This window comes from Lepus europaeus, chromosome 1 (genome assembly GCF_033115175.1).
Source record: "Lepus europaeus isolate LE1 chromosome 1, mLepTim1.pri, whole genome shotgun sequence".
Classification (NCBI taxonomy): domain Eukaryota; kingdom Metazoa; phylum Chordata; class Mammalia; order Lagomorpha; family Leporidae; genus Lepus; species Lepus europaeus.
Genome location: NC_084827.1, coordinates 120,757,889 through 120,774,815, shown reverse-complemented (window position 1 = coordinate 120,774,815; position 16,927 = coordinate 120,757,889). Strand labels below are relative to the sequence as shown.

At 38.0% G+C, this 16,927-nt stretch overlaps 1 protein-coding gene across 1 annotated transcript in view; it reads left to right on the top strand.

The window, feature by feature from the left end:
* PDE11A (phosphodiesterase 11A) overlaps positions 1-16,927 on the top strand; it is a 448,382-nt gene that overhangs the window by 232,523 nt on the left and 198,932 nt on the right. Inside the window, exon 7 of the mRNA XM_062196428.1 lies at positions 16,068-16,143. Coding sequence (XP_062052412.1) covers positions 16,068-16,143 — 76 coding nt within the window. The remainder of the gene's footprint in view (positions 1-16,067; positions 16,144-16,927) is intronic.

Sequence of the window (16,927 nt, the reverse complement as noted above, 5' to 3'; positions counted from 1 at the left end):
TTACATGAGATACTCAATGCATTTTGATTAAATAGACTTCATGTTAGATGGTTTTGCCCAATGTAGGTTGATGTAACTGTTCTAAGCATGTTTAAGGTAGGCTGGGCTAAGCTGTAGTGATCAGTAGGTTAGGTGTGTTAAAATATATATATATATATATTTTTTTTTTTGACAGGCAGAGTGGACAGTGAGAGAGAGAGACAAAGAAAGGTCTTCCTTTTCTGTTGGTTCACTCCCAAAATGGCTGCCACGGCCGGCGCACTGCGCTGATCTGAAGGCAGGAGCCAGGTGCTTTTCCTGGTCTCCCATGCGGGTGCAGGGCCCAAGCACTTGGGCCATCCTCCACTGCCTTCCTGGGCCACAGCAGAGAGCTGGCCTGGAAGAGGGGCAACCGGAACAGAATCCGGCGCCCCGACCGGGACTAGAACCCGGTGTGCTGGCGCTGCAGGCAAAAGATTAACCTAGTGAGCCGCGGCACCAGCTGAAAATATATTTTAAACTTGTGATATTTTCAGTTTATGCTGGGTTTAATGGAGTATAATCCCTTTAGTACGTTAAAAAGCATCTATAGTTATTTATCAGTGGTAGAATATCTGGAATATCAGGAAACAATTAAAATATAAAATCTAATACTAAATTTGTTAGTAATAGCCATCTCCACTAGAAAAAGTGCTTGCTGTTGTGTTGACTGTCCTGGCTTTCCTCAATAATGTGCAGAGAGGTAGCAAAGGGAATTGGTTTCTAAGCACTTCCTATTTTTCCTACAAGTTTTTCCAATCCAAGTCTGCATGATGGATTTAAATTTGTCAGAAACACTATTGCACTTCTTTGTCTTAAGTTTTCCAATGGCTCAGTCGCTGAGTCTGACAAACTGAACTCTTTAATAAGCAAGAAGAAAGACCCCAATTCAACAGAAAATGTTGTAACCTGTGCTAGAAGGCCCTAAAATGAAACAGACCTATTCTGGGGTTTTATACTGTAAACATAGCAAGTTAATTGGCTTATTATATATTTCCAAAATTTACAGGTAAGGGAAGTAAAGAGTTGGAGAGGTAAACTGGTTTGCCTAAGGCCGCACAGCTTCTTTGGAGTAGACCCAGAGCAGACTCTTGACCTTCTGATTCCTGACTTTATTCCGTTTCCCTGAGTGGCCAGTTGGGTGTGGAAGACATCAGCTTTAAATCACCATTAGAATCACCACTCCTTTCCTTTCTCTTCCCCATACAAGTACTTTAACTTATGATCAGCAGAACTGTCTTTTCATCCTGTTTGCTCTGCTCCCTAGCTGAGTAATCTTTGGCATACTACTGGGGTTACATTAACATGTAAAATCCTATATAAATACTTTGCGAACCATGCAGTGAGGGTTACCAGGTCCTACCTTACAAGAGCCTGCAGTATGTAGACCTGACTCTTCACAAGAGTGGCTAGGCATCCAGGAACCAGGTTACTTACTCACATAGGCGATGACAAAATCTTAGGTATTTTGGCTGTGCTGCTTAAGCCCAAGAAACCCACCAATCCTTAAAACACACAGTAATATCCAGTCACACTTGTATATCTCCAGTGTTGCCCTCATGCCTGCATTTCAAACTCCATTATCAGGATAGGGATAGATAAACTACAAAATCTTTTTCACTTAATACAATGGAAGTTTAATGTTTTCTCCATTCTGCACAAAGCAGTCATGTTAAGGGGCAGGCAGGTGATCCCTATCTCATGAATGAAAATGTTCAGCAGCAACTTCTGATTGACTTGCCCGAGGCCATCTGGTGGATTCTTCAGATCACCACGTGCTGATGCCGACCCCAACATAGCCACTGTCGTGCCCTTGGTAGTCAGTTTCTTCTCCAATTTGAACTAGCACAAAAAGCTTGCCAATTTGGGAATTCATGAAACCAGTAGCTATTTTCTGTTAATAAGATATAATTTACTCTTTTAAACTCTGCATTAGCTGTATAGTTAAAGTAGGTAGTTGAGTCAGGTATCTAATTTCTGTCTTTCCTACCTTGTATTAACTTCTGTGAAGTGCTCAAAGGCTCTGCCCAAAGATATGCTGCAAGAGAGTTCCCCTTATTTTGAAATCACAGTTTTATAACCGTGTAACTCTGTTTAAATAGAAGCTACAAAGGGATTTCTTTAAAGTGAGGTACACCCATCCTGGATGCTGTCAGACACCTGCTGAGAGGACTCTGGGGCTAGCAATCATAATTGTCTTACCTGCTGAGTGTTCTCTTCATTATTGTCTTAAATATTAATTGAGGGCTGGTGCTTGGCTAATCCTCTGCCTGCAGCGCCGGCACCCCGGGTTCTAGTCCCGGTTGGGGAGCCGGATTCTGTCCCTGTTGCTGCTATTCCAGTCCAGCTCTCTACTATGGCCCGGGAGTGCAGTGGAGGATGGCCCAAGTGCTTGGGCCCTGCACCCGCATGGGAGACCAGGAGGAAGCACCTGGCTCCTGGCTTCGGATCGGCACAACACACTGGCCATAGCAGCCATTTTGGGAGTGAACCAACAGAAAAGGAAGACCTTTCTCTCAGTCTCTCTCTCACTGTCTAACTCTGCCTGTCAAAAAATAAAAATAATAAATAAATAAATAAATATTTAATGAGGTCCCTCCTTGGAGCAAACAGAGCAGTCTTTGTAAGCATGATGGTTATTTATTTACCTTCTGTTTGTCTGTATGGCAGTTTGAGTTGACTCAGGTGTAGCACCTACTGGGTTTGAAATCATGCATTTTTAAGGCTGAATTCTTTAATTTATGAATGGAAAATTATGACAGAATGGTTAAAGAAAATAGTCACAGAGCCAGGACTAAGTTTCTGAGCTTTAGATTTGGAAACCTTATGAAGATCTCTATGTGTTAGTTCTGTTACAAGACTCTATCATCCTCGAGAAGACAGTAAGAACCTACCATATACAACTGATGATGTATTTATGGTTGCACAGGGAAAAAGAATCACATTCATGGGTTATCATGTTAGTGAGTTCATAGTTTTCTCAAGGACTTACTCCTTGAGAAGGATGTACCCATGTTTGTTTTTGAAGACATGCATATTAATATTCTATTGCTACATAATAAATCAGCACAGGCTCAGCAGTGTAAGAAAACACCATTTATTATATCACAGTGTCCGTAGATCAGAAGTCTGGGCATGGTAATGATAATGTCAGTTGGCCAACACCTTGATTTCAGCCTTGTGAGATCCTGAGCAGACAAAATGCTCAAAATCTGACCATTTCTCACCACTCAACTGCTACCATCCAGGTTAAAGCTACCTTCATCTCTGAACTATTTTATGACTGTGGCCTTTCAATATATCTCCCTGCTTCCATCTCCTATACTCTGTTCTCTCTGTTCTGTACTCTGATCTCAACAAAACAGTCAGACGATTCTAAATTTTAAGTCACAGCACAACTCCACTTACAAGCTCTTTAATATCTCACTAAAGTAAGAGCCAAACTCAGAATTCTTTCAGAGGTATGCAATGTCCTACATGATCTGGCATCCCATTATCTAAACTCAGTCCTTGCTCATGCTGTTTAAGTCACACTGGTCTCCTTGTTATTTCTAGAATATTCCCCTCATACACTTACCTCAGGGCCTTTGCAGTGGCTTCCCCTGTAATACACTTCCCTCAATATCTGCATAGCTCATGGGCTCTCCTCTAAGGTCATCATTCAAATGTTGCACATCTGTGAGGCTGGCACCCTTGGTATGCCTTACTCACTTTATCTTCCTCTATTTTCTCTTCATAATCCTAACTCCTTCTAACATTTAACTTGTTTATATATTTTTTGCAATTGCTTACTATATGTCTTCTATGACTAGAATGTAAGTTCTGTGGAAATGAAGATTTTATTTGATTTTCACTGATGTACCCCCAATAACTAGAACAATTTTCAGTATATAATAGATGTTATTATTGAATATTGTTCAATATATTTTAATATATTATCTATGTGCTACTAATTAATACATATTATTGAGTATATTATATATTGTATATGAGCATATTGTATATTTGTAAGAAAAGGTGAGGAAAGACATACCAAATTGCTGATAGTTGCCATCTCTACCCATGCAAAATTTGAGCTTTTTATTTTATTATTGTTTACATTTTTCATGTGTTCACATTAAATAAACACACAAAATTATAAATATATTTTTAAATTTTAGGCAGTTTATATCTCATGTGAAATTATGCTTTACCATGCTGTTATTAACTCTCTGAAAATTATATAAAAACAATCAGAAGCCAGGATTGACATAATGGAAGATCTAAGTAAATCAACTTATTTGTAAGTCAGATGGATATTTAGAAAATTCAGATTGATTAGTTCCATTATTTTTGCCGCTATGGAGTGTTTCTTGGATTTTATTCTAAGAGCTTTGTCTGAGACTGTCTTAAGAGCATAAACATAAACAACACGACCTGCCCTAGCATCAGGTGGCTTCTTGGAGTACTTACTTATTTACCAATACTTTCACTGTAAAGCAATTATTCCAGCCCTTCTTTTAGTTGGCATTATGCTTCTGAATTCCACTCCCTGTAATTAGTTGTACTGTAGAACATTATCTGTGAAGCTCTGTGCCCTTCTTTTCATGTGTAATTCAAAAGAACACATTAAAACATACTAATCTAAAATAACCCATTATTTAGCCAATCTAATGTCCTATATTTTATTGTTTACTTTAGTGTTTTCTTCTATTTGTATAATTATGGAAAGAATTTTCAGGTCCATTATATGCAGGATTTATTTTCTGCCTACAATAGGAATGAATAATTGGACTTAACATTTACACAAGAAAGTTTCTTTCAGCAGCAGGAGCGGCAAAAGTAACTAAAAACTAGGATTGTCTTATGCATATGTGGATTTGATGGTCCACGTGTTGGTTAGAAATTCAGGAGTAGTGGGAACCCATCAGCATCAAGATCCCCTCTGCCGTGGAGAGCCATCTCAGAGTTCCACAGTTAATGCCAAGGTTTCATGACTCTAAGTTTGTAGCTCTTTGGTTCAGTGCAGTTCTTCTATGAAAAGTTCTTTCTCTAATTTTTAAAAAAGGCCTGTTATAACAACTTAATAGTCTCATTCTTGACATATAGCACTTAAAGAAAAGGTGATGGGGCTCCAGGTTTTGAGGTCCTCTGATTTACAGCGTTAAAGCCCATTTTGCCTGTCAAGTCTTCATCGTGGAGCACTCCTTACAATTTGGGCTGCTGAGTAGTAGCCTGGCAAGGCAATTTACTCCCAATTCTCTGAAACACCTTATGTTCTATCAGTTATGCTCCTGTTACAAAGGGAACTGCGCAAGATTGAAACCTTTAAAAGATAAAGCTCTGTGAATCTCTGAAATGTATGTGCTACTGGCAATCTTCTCCTCAATTACCGATGCTTACTGCCAGCCAGTTTGAGAGCCTTTCCCATGATGAAGGTTTGGTAGAGAAGATTGGATAGGGGACTTAAGAATTTTAGTTGACCAGAAGGGACAGGGAACATTAAGAAGAAGGGAATTAGTAGGACTTGAATAAGCCTGGGCCAGCTGTACACAGCAAGGTCAAATACGCTGCATAGTCCATGGATCTAATGCCTTAGTTCTAAGCACAAATGACAGTTATTTTTTGTCAGAAGGGTAAGGATTCTTTTGTAGGCAATGTTCTAGAAGCCATTCAGATTGATTCTTTCTGCAGGTGCGATAGGCAAATGTAAATCCTCTCGCTATTATTATTTCAAGGAAATCAGGAATGACTGTGAACATTGACTCCCTCATCTTGAGCTAATAGCAGCATTTCTTACTGCTTAGTCTTTTAGAAATGAGGGGATGGCTTTAAGTTATTGTTAATGTTGTATCTTATTGGGGAAAGAAAACACAATGTACATTAATGACTATCCTTTGAAAGACTGGAAAATTCGGCCAGTGCCATGGCTTAACAGGCTAATCCTCTGCCTTGCGGTGCCAGCACACCAGGTTCTAGTCCCGGTTGGGGCACCAGATTCTATCCCAGTTGCCCCTCTTCCAGGCCAGCTCTCTGTTATGGTCCAGGAAGGCAGTGGAGGATGGCCCAAGTGCTTGGGCCCTGCACCCGCATGGGAGACCGGGAGAAGCACCTGGCTCCTGGCTTCGGATCAGCGCGGTGCGCCGGCCGCGGCGGCCATTGGAGGGTGAACCAACGGCAAAAGGAAGACCTTTCTCTCTGACTCTCTCTCTTTCACTATCCACTCTGCCTGTCAAAAAAGAAAAAAAGACTGGAAAATGTGGCAAGTACGTTTTGATGGCTCCAAGAGCTAAATCATCTCTAATTGGAGCTGTTAAGTGTCAAGGCCCATGAGGAGAGATCCCAGGCAACATTTTTTAAATGGATGCATCTTCAATGAGAAAGAACGACACCTTGCGGCGCCAGCACACCGGGTTCTAGTCCCGGACGGGGCACCGATCCTGTCCCGGTTGCCCCTCTTCCAGGCCAGCTCTCTGCTGTGGCCAGGGAGTGCAGTGGAGGATGGCCCAATTGCTTGGGCCCTGCACCCCATGGGAGACCAGGAGAAGCACCTGGCTCCTGCCATCGGATCAGCGCAGTGCGCCGGCTGCAGAGCGCCTACCGGGGCGGCCATTGGAGGGTGAACCAACGGCAAAAGGAAGACCTTTCTCTCTGTCTCTCTCTCACTGTCTACTCTGCCTGTCAAAAATAAAAAAAAAAAATTAAAAATTTAAAAAAAAAAGAAAGAATGAGGCACTCCCAGATACTGTATTTTTTAAATTATATTCTCATAGGAAGGCTGCCTCTTCTCACATGGTCTAACTTTTCAGACTCTACTGGTATAAATTTCAGTGCAAACTGATGGGACAAGAGTTTGTGTGGAGCAATGGAGTTGAAAAGTTTTGATACGTACTCATTCAATATTTGTAATACTTACATTTCCAAAACACCTTCCAAATTTGAAATCCTTCCATATATATATTCCCATAAATCAACTTGTAAAATAAGAAAAAGCACAAAGAAGAAAAGATGAGAACCAATTATAGTGTAAAATCGAGACACATGTCAGTGCTAGAATTAAAGCGCTGAGAGTTGGGATGACTCATGGGTGGTTGTGAGGCTAGTGGGCATTTTTGATCCTCATTGACACCATCTGGAGAGATGGGGTTACCTAGTGAACAGGGATGATTCTTTCCTCCATGCTTTCTTACTCCTCTTTCTCCTGGTTTGGGAGTCACTCTTCAGAGATCCTGTAATTCTGTGATGAGCTTTATCTTTCTTCTCCTTCATCCCCTGTGGAGGATAAAATGGGTTCCTGGTCCTTGCTGTTCATATCGTTGCACAAACTAACCGGCACTAGTGCAGCCATCCAGAAACGATCACCATTGCGGGCAATCAGAGAATGGACTTAATAATCTTAACATTGGGCATTTCACTCTCATCACTCTACATGTTTCCTTGTTCCTCTTTCTCACTTTGTTGGGCTTTATTGCCTCTTCTTCCCTATTCTCGCTCCTCAGCCTCCTCTTTTTTACAGGGGAGCAATTGAAAGACATCCTCAACATCAATGCCTCACATCTTCTGTGCTCAGTTCACATAGACTATAGCTGTGGATCAGTGTAGTTCTGCTTTCTCGCTGTGACGTCATTGGACTAACCACTTGACTAACTACTTGACTTTTATTCCCAAACACATCCTTTCTTCCCTTGACCAGCTTTGGCTTCATTTATTCTATTTGCTAATTCAATAATCCATTTTCAGTTCTTTTCCTATTTTGATAATTCTATAGCCTCTGACACTGTTGTTCTCCCTTAGTTCTACTATGGAAATAACTTTTTTTCCTTGTGCCCAAGTAATTCATGTTAGTGACCTAAACTTTAGGGAATGAAAACAATAGTTTTAAAATTCCCAAAAGCAAGCAATTAAAAGGGAGCATTTTGTGGTGTACATATGTGTTTGCATACCAGCAGACACCCACTTTATTATCATTTAACATACTAAGCATTTTCCATGTCAGTAAATATTCTATAACATGATTTTAACTATATGCCTATATGCCTAATATTCCATTGTATAGAGTAGTTTTATTTACTCAACTAACTACTTCCAGTTGAAGATTCAGGTTCTCTCTAATAAACCACTATGATAATTAATGGTATGGTTCACACCTAGGTATATAAACTACCGTGCATACCTTTGATAATTACCAAAGAATAAATTCTATAAATGCAATTATAAGTCCATGGATATTTATACTTTTACAGTTTGGGATATATGTTCATCTGCATATTTCCAGAAAGTTTGAAGCAGTCTGTTGAGATGCAATAAAGTCTTTAAATTAAGAGCTTGAGTTTTGGGATTCTTTTCCAACCCTGTCCCTAACATCACTGTCCTCTTCTGGCCTTAAATATTGTGTCCCCCCAAGATTCAATTCTTAGGTTGTTTGTTGGAAACTTCTCCCTTAGTGATTTTACCAACGGAAAGCCCCTCCTTCTCTCCCGTTGCCATCTCAAATATATTGTGTGTCAACTTGAACTTGGTAGTGTTTCCTTCAAATTTCCCTTGTTCCCCACTTCAACAAACTCTAGCATCCTTCCTCAAACCAGAAACCTCAAGGTTAACCTCCTTACTGATGGGAAAACTACAGTGCTTTAAAAATGATAGCAAACAGAAATCTCTTTTATTTCATTGGCAAGCATCCCAAGGTTTGCTTTTCTGACCACCAGCTTCTAGAGCTGCCTGCATCACTGAACGTTCCCCTTCTTGCCCACCGTGACCTCTGTCCTCACCTGCTTCAGATTTGAGGAGAGGTTAGGCAAGGGCTACAGTCGTCCCAGAGTTGGCGGAGTGATTGTGCTTACTGCTCAGTTGTGGCTGAGCCCATGATTGTACAATAGGTCATGACCCTCCCTCGGCAAAACAGAACAGCCTGAGTCTGTAGAGTATACCTGTGAAACCTCTCTAAAATTGGCTTCCTTCCCTTCTTGCCTGCTGGCATTGCCTCAATTCAGATTTTATCCTTAGGGAGAGTAAGAAAACCACTTTGTTCTTTTGGAAGATAACTTTGAAGAATGTGTTTGTTATTGTCTAACCTTCCTTGAACCAGTCTCTCCCTCTCAAGGCAGTTAATTCCTCTAAGGCTCACTGATAAGGGAGGATGATAATAGTCCCTGCCTCAGAAGATTTTTTTAAATATATATATATAAAGTTACACATGTGAAAGTGAACAGGGTGCCTGACACACTGTGAACATCCAATAAATGTGAATTCATCTTCATCATCTTTGAAGACCCAGTTTAAAGCCTCTAAAGCAGTTCCTGTTTTCTTTATAAACAGTTGGCTTTTTAACAGTGTTTTGAACATTCTCTACTTGGACACTATTTTGTCATTATTTGTATCTTTGCTAGACTGTGAGTTCCTCAAAGGTAATGGCCCACAAAAACGAATGTTTTGGATTCATTTACATAAATGTTGTATATCTTCAACTCCAAGCAAAGCACATAGGAGGTAGTAAATACCTATCTATTGGAAGAGTGCCCTTGATGAATGATTTATGCCAATGTTTATGTTTTTGTGTTTCTGTTTATTTTACATCTGGAATTTGGAAAATTGACCTATGTAATTCACTCTATTATACTACAAAAGAAAAATCACTTGATCTAAAATCATATGATTAAAAGGCATAAGAATTAAAAAGTAAGATGACATGATGATGTGGCTAGAAAATCCAAAACATTAATTTGATAATTGAATGTAACAAGATTGATATATACAAGTCCACAACAGAAAAGTTTATTATATTTCCTGTACCAATTACAAACTTAAGAAAAAAATATCATTTATAATAGTACGAACTTTTAGAATAACAAGGTATGATTATAATAAACTATATGTAAGATCTCTACATAGAAAACTATAAAACTTTGATGAGAGAAAATTTTTACAAGCCTAAGGGAAATGAAGGATGCTTATGGATTGAAAGATTCAGTATTTTTTTATTAAGGTGTCAGTTCTCCCCCAAATCGATTGATGGATTCAATACAGTTTCAATAAAAATTCCAGCAACATGTATGCATATAAACTGAGAGATGATTCTAAAATTTATATGGAAATGCCAAGGCCCAAAATTGGTTAAGACAATTTTGAAGAAAAAGGACATAGTTGAAGCTTTGTAATACTAGATGCCAAGAATTATTATAAAACTATATTATTGGGTCAGCACTGTGGCCTAGTAGGTAAAGCCACTGCCTTCAGTGCCTGCTTCCCATATAAGTGTGAGTTTGAGTCACGGCTGCTTCACTTTTGATTCAGCTCTCTGCTATGGCCTGGGAAAACAGTAGAAGATGGCCCAAGTGCTTGGGCCCCTGCAGCCATGTGGGAGACCCAAAAGAACTCCTGGCTCCCAGCTTCAGATGGCACAGCTCCCACCTTTGCGGCCATCTGGGGAGTGAACCAGTGCATGGAAGATCTCTCTCCCTCTCTCTCCCTTGCTTCTCTGTAACTCTACCTTTCAAATAAAATAAACAAATCTTTAAAAAAAATAAGGTAACATGGTGTTGCTATAAGGATAGACACCTAGATCTGTAGCTAAAAATAAGAATTCCCAAAACATATCCAAACATACATGGGTATTTTTTTGTAAAGTGGAATTAAAAGATAAGTTTATTTTGATGCAAAAAATGTTTGAAATCTATGGCAAGTTTTTACATGATTTTTTTCCATTAACTGTTAGAAGATTCCTCATATTGGTATTTCACAAGTTTTAACACCAAATAAGCTTTTTTTAGGTACTTTTTCCATGAATTTTTTGAATACTCATATATGGATACTTAGTTAATAAAAAGGGTTATACCAACAGTGGTGAGCAGAAGTCTTTTTTTTTTTTTTTCACTCAAAACAGTGCTTACCCAATTGGATAGCCATTTTACACAAAGACTCTTGATTCTTAGTTCACATTATACATGAAAATATTTTTTTCACTTGGGTTAAGTGCAAATGTTAAAATAATAAATATTATAGGAAAATATCTTCACAAACTAAGAGAGGCAACCCATTCTGTCAGTTGCCTCTTCACTTTCCTGACTGTTTCTTTTGAAGAACAGAAACTTCTAAATTTGATGAAATCCCAAATGTTAATTTTGGCTTTGACTGCCTGTGCCTCCGGGGTCTTTTCCAAGAAGTTTTTGCCAGTACCTATATCTTGCAGGGTTTCTCCAATGTTCTCTAATAGTTTGATGGTGTCGGGTCGTAGATTTAGATCTTTAATCCATGTTGAGTGGATTTTTGTGTAAGGTGAAAGGTAGGGGTCTTGCTTCATGGTTCTGCACGTGGAAATCCAATTTTCCCAGCACCATTTATTGAATAGACTATCCTTACTCCAGGAATTTGTTTTGGATCCTTGATCAAATATAAGTTGGCTATAGATGTTTGGATTGATTTCTGGTGTTTCTATTCTGTTCCATTGATCTATCCATCTGTTTCTGTACCAGTACCATGCTGTTTTGAGAACAACTGCCCTGTAGTATGTCCTGAAATCTGGTATTGTGATGCCTCCGGCTTTGATTTTGTTGTACAAGATTGCTTTAGCTATTCGAGGTCTCCTGTGTCTCCATATGAATTTCAGTATCATTTTTTCCTGATTTGAGAAGAATGTCTTCAGTATCTTGATTGGTATTGCATTGAATGTATAAATTGCTTTTGGGAGAATGGACATTTTGATGATATTGATTCTTCCAATCCATGAGCATGGAAAATTTTCCATTTTTTGGTATCCTCTTCTGTTTCTTTCTTTAAGATTTTGTAACGTCCTTGGTTAAGTTTATTCCAAGGTATTTGATTGTTTTTGTAGCTATTGTGAATGGGATTGATCTTAGAAGTTCTTTCTCAGCCGTGGCATTGCCTGTGTATACAAAGGCTGTTGATTTTTGTGCATTGATTTTATATCCTGCTACTTTGCCAAACTCTTCGATGAGTTCCAGTAGTCTCTTAGTAGAGTTCTTTGGGTCCCCTAAATAAAGAATCATATCATCAGCAAAGAGGGATAGTTTGAGTTCGTCCTTCCCAATTTGTATCCCTTTAATTTCTTTTTCCTGCCTAATAGCTATGGCTAAAACTTCCAGAACTATATTGAATAGCAGTGGTGAGAGTGGGCATCCCTGTCTGGTACCAGATCTCAGTGGAAATGCTTCTAACTTTTCCTCATTCAATAGGATGCTGGCCTTGGGTTTTTCATAAATTGCTTTGATTGTATTGAGGAATGTTCATTCCATACCCAGTTTACTTATAGTTTTCATCATGTAAGGGTGTTGTATTTTATCAAATGCTTTCTCTGCGTCTATTGAGATAATCATATGGTTTTTCTTCTGCAGGCTGTTAATGTGGTGTATCACATTGATTGATTTGCGAACATTGAACTCTCCCTGCATACCAGGGATAAATCCCACTTGGTCTGGGTGGATGATCTTTCTGATGGGTTGTTGTATTCTATTGGCCAGAATTTTATTGATGATTTTTGGGTCTATGTTCATCAAGGATATTGGTCTGTAATTCTCTTTCGATGCTGCATCTTTTTCTGGCTAAGGAACTAAGGTGATGCTGGCTTCATAGAAAGAATTTGGGAGGATTCCCTCTTTTTCGATTGCTCTGAATAGTTTGAGAAGAATTAGAGTTAGTTCTTCTTTAAATGTTTGGTAGAATTCATCAGTGAATCCATCTGGTCCTGGGCTTTTCTTTGTTGGGAGGGCCTTTATTACTGTTTCAATTTCTGTCTCAGTTATGGGTCTGTTTAGGTTTTCTATGCCTTCCTGGTTCAATTTAGGTAGGTTGCATGTGTCCAGGAATCTATCCATTTCTGATAGATTTCCCTGTTTGCTGGCATACAAGTCCTTGTAGTAATTTCTGATGATTCTTTTTATTTCTGTGTTGTCTGTAGTTACATTTCCTTTTTCATCTCTGATTTTATTGATTTGGGTCTTTTCTTTTTTTAATTAGTTGGGCCAATGGGGTGTCAATTTTGTTTATTTTTTCAAAAAACCAGTTCCTTGTTTGGCTGATTTTTTGTAATGTTTTTTTGGATTCAATCCTGTTGATTTCTTCTCTGATTTTAATTATTTGTCTTCTCCTACTAGATTTTCGGTCTGGTTTGCTGCCGATTTTATAGATCCTTGAGATGCATTGAAAGCTCATTTATTTGGTGCCTTCCCAATTTCTTGATATAGGCACCTATTGCTATAAACTTTCCTCTTAACACTGCTTTTGCTGTATCCCATAAGTTTTGATATGCTGTGCTGTTGTCCTCATTTACTTCCAGCAAGTTTTTGATTTTTTTGATTTCTTCTATGACCCAGTGTTCATTCAGGAGCATGTTGTTCAATCTCCATGTGTTTGCATATGCTCTAGGGATTCCTGAGTTGCTAATTTCCAATTTCATTCCTTTGTGGTCTGAGAAGCTGCATCATATGATTCTAATTCTTTTGAATTTGCTGAGACTTGCTTTATGGCCTAGTATGTGGTGAATCCTAGAGAAGATTCCATGTACTGCTGAGAAGAATGTAAATTCTTTATGTGTAGGATGAAAAGTTCTGTAGATATCTGTTAGATCCATTTGGGCTATAGTGTCATTTAAATCTACTGTTTCCTTGTTGATCTTCTGTCCGGATGATCTGTCTTTTTCTGAGAGTGGAGTATTGAAGTCCCCTAGTACTATTGTATTGGAGTCTAAGTCTCCCTTTAAGTCCCTTAACATATCTTTTAAATAAACTGGTGCCCTGTAATTAGGTGCATATACATTGATAATTGTTATATCTTCCTGTTGAATGGATCCCTTAATCATTATATAGTGTCCCTCTTTGTCTCTCTTAACAGTTTTTGTGTTAAAGTTTATTTTGTCTGATATTAAGATGACTACACTTGCTCTTTTTTCATTTCTGTTGGAGAAAGTCATGTTATTAATAATTATGTCAGGAAAACATACTTAAACCAGAATATATTATCAATTTCCTCATCATAAGAGAAACACATGTTACTTTCATAGTGAAAGGCTTCCATATATTTACCAGAATTGTTAAATTTTTAAGCTGGCAATATCAAATATTTGTGAAATGTAAAGTGTGTGGAACTCTCATATACTTCTGTTTGGAGGGTAAATAGGGGCTGGCTATAGCTAAGCAGTTCCTTTGACATATCAGCTACATTGGAGGGTAAATAGGTACAAGTACTTTAGAAAAGTATTTGGACATATCTATTGAAACTGAACATACACGTAAGGCAGCAGTTCTGTTTTAGATATTTACACAACAGAAATGCATGCATGCGTAGACTAAGAATATGCTTGAATAGTGACAATTGCATTATTTGTGATTGCTGCAAACAGATGATAGGCCAATGTTCATGAAGAATAGGATTAATTAATAGTGTTATATTCACGTAGCTAAAATGGGATATTATCATGAAAAGGAACAAAATGAATAAATCTCAAAAACCATAATATTATGCAAAAGAAGCCAAAAATAGGTGAATGTACATTGAATGAGTCCTTTTATAGGTAAAGATAAAGACAAGCAAACTCATGTAAGGTGATAGAAGTCAGTGTATGGTTGGTTGTCTTTTGGGAGAAGGGAAGGGACAGGTAAGTGGCTTTGGGGACAGTGATTGTGTTTAGTTTCTTGATCCCAGGGATGGTTTTTACATCAGTACATTCACTTTGTGAAAATTCACTGAGCTCTGTTCATAATTTTTTTACACCATTCCATATGCACACAATGGAATGTTAAAATAATATTAAAAAAGAAACACTATCATATTTGTACAAAGAATAGAACACATAGGAAAAATTAATTTCTGAAAAAGGAAAGCCAATAAGAGAAATACCAGTTATAAAATTTAGGTTGCATAAATGAACTTCCAATTTCAATTTTTAAAAAGTATATAGCTCTTAAGTTTTACGATGAGTGCTTAAAAATATCTTTTTATCAGGCCGGCGCTGTGGCTCAATAGGCTAATCCTCCACCTAGTGGCGCCTGCACACCAGGTTCTAGTCCCGGTTGGGGCGCCAGATCCTGTCCTGGTTGCCCCTCTTCCAGGCCAGCTCTGCTGTGGCCTGGGAGTGCAGTGGAGGATGGCCCAAGTGCTTGGGCCCTGCACCCCATGGGAGACCAGGAGAAGCACCTGGCTCCTGGATTCGGATCATTACGGTGCACCAGCTGCAGCAGCCATTAGAGGGTGAACCAACGGCAAAAAGGAAGACCTTTCTCTCTCTCTCTCTCTCTCTCTCTCTCTCTCTCACTATCCACTCTGCCTGTCACAAAAAAAAAATATATCTTTTTATCTCAATAACCATAATTGAAAAGCTTGATATCATATTTTTTTTTCTCCTATGGAATTAGGGCGACAGTCTGATCTTTCCCAAAATCACATTTACTTGCTGAGGCACTTAGCAACTCCTCCCTAACTTTTCCTGTATTGACCATTTTTTTAGTATAAGTAGAACTTGTTACTATATAATGTTTGAACTGATAATTAGCCTTCATTATTTTAAACCTGTCATCTCCCAATAAATGTTAGGGTATAGAGAAATAGATCTTCAACCTCTACATTTGTCTTTCCCAATTTCTATTCTTTCATATATGATTTTACAACATACATAATAATTTAGTAACAGTAAAAATATAGGCTATTAGGAACATAAGGCAACATTGTAGGTGCAAACATTTTTACTAATTAAAGGTAAGTATTGACCAATGGTTTAATTAAAATACTTTTGACTTCTCAGAGCTGAAGTAGTTGCCCACATTCTTATCTGGTGGTGAGGTCAGGATTAGGATACTTTTCACTCAGTTTTCTGTGGCTGCAGGGATTGGGGGAGGAGTGTTGGTTTGGGGTGTTTTCATTGATTGTTATTTGGTTTCCTTGGGCTCTTCACAGTGATATTTTAAGTGAAAAAAAGAGATAAGTGATTATACACCTTGAAAATTATGTTACAATATCTAACAATAAATTTTCAAAGGTTATTTTTGAATATTTGTTGTGAAGAATAATAATTTGTAAATCATAAATGTATAGTTAATATTGGATTTTTCTTTCTTACAACCTAGGCTGACCAGATATCTGGTTTTCACATAAGATCTGTTCTCTGTGTCCCTATTTGGAATAGCAATCACCAAATAATTGGTAAGATACTTCCTAAATAGTTCAAAGTTCTTTGATAAATAAACAGAATTTTTCATTAAAATTAGCATATTAATTAAGTACAAAGAACCCTTACATTTTGAAATTGGAGGATATCTCAGAAATCAATAGAATATTTTTATCTTACCTAAGTCACAAATTTACTAAATAGCAGGGTCAGGATTAAAACTCAGGTTGCGTAATTCCTAGTACACATTTTCCCACTATCTGTGCATATACCTCTGTGCTTTCACAGGTGGTGTAAGGGCAAAGGAAGAAAGAACACACAGGATTACACATAAACTGAACATGCATCTTCCTGCCCCAGTGGTTCAGAAACAGGCCACATTTTCCCAGAATACAGGGTTATGGGCAAAAAGGGGCTTTCATTTTTTTCTTCTCCCCTCCCCATCAAAAATCTCAGTCAGGAAAGTTACCAAACATAAGAATGAAGCCCAGGCTAGAAAAATTCATAGTTAAAGACAGAAAATTAAATTTAGTTCCAATCTTTCTTTGAAGACTAATTCTATCATATCAGTTTCCATGCTTGTAGTAATTACTGACATTTCTTAATTTGTATCCTCTCTGAGCAATATGCTAAATACTTTACAAACACTCAAACATTGTCTTGTTTATAGAGATTAAAACTGTCCTTATCATAAACCAGTCTCAAAAAGACAAATATCATGTTTTCTGATATGTAACAGTTAATATAGAATACAAGAAAATGTGTAGGAATTAAATGGACATTTTGTGATATGATTGTTATTTTTAGCCCTTGTTTATC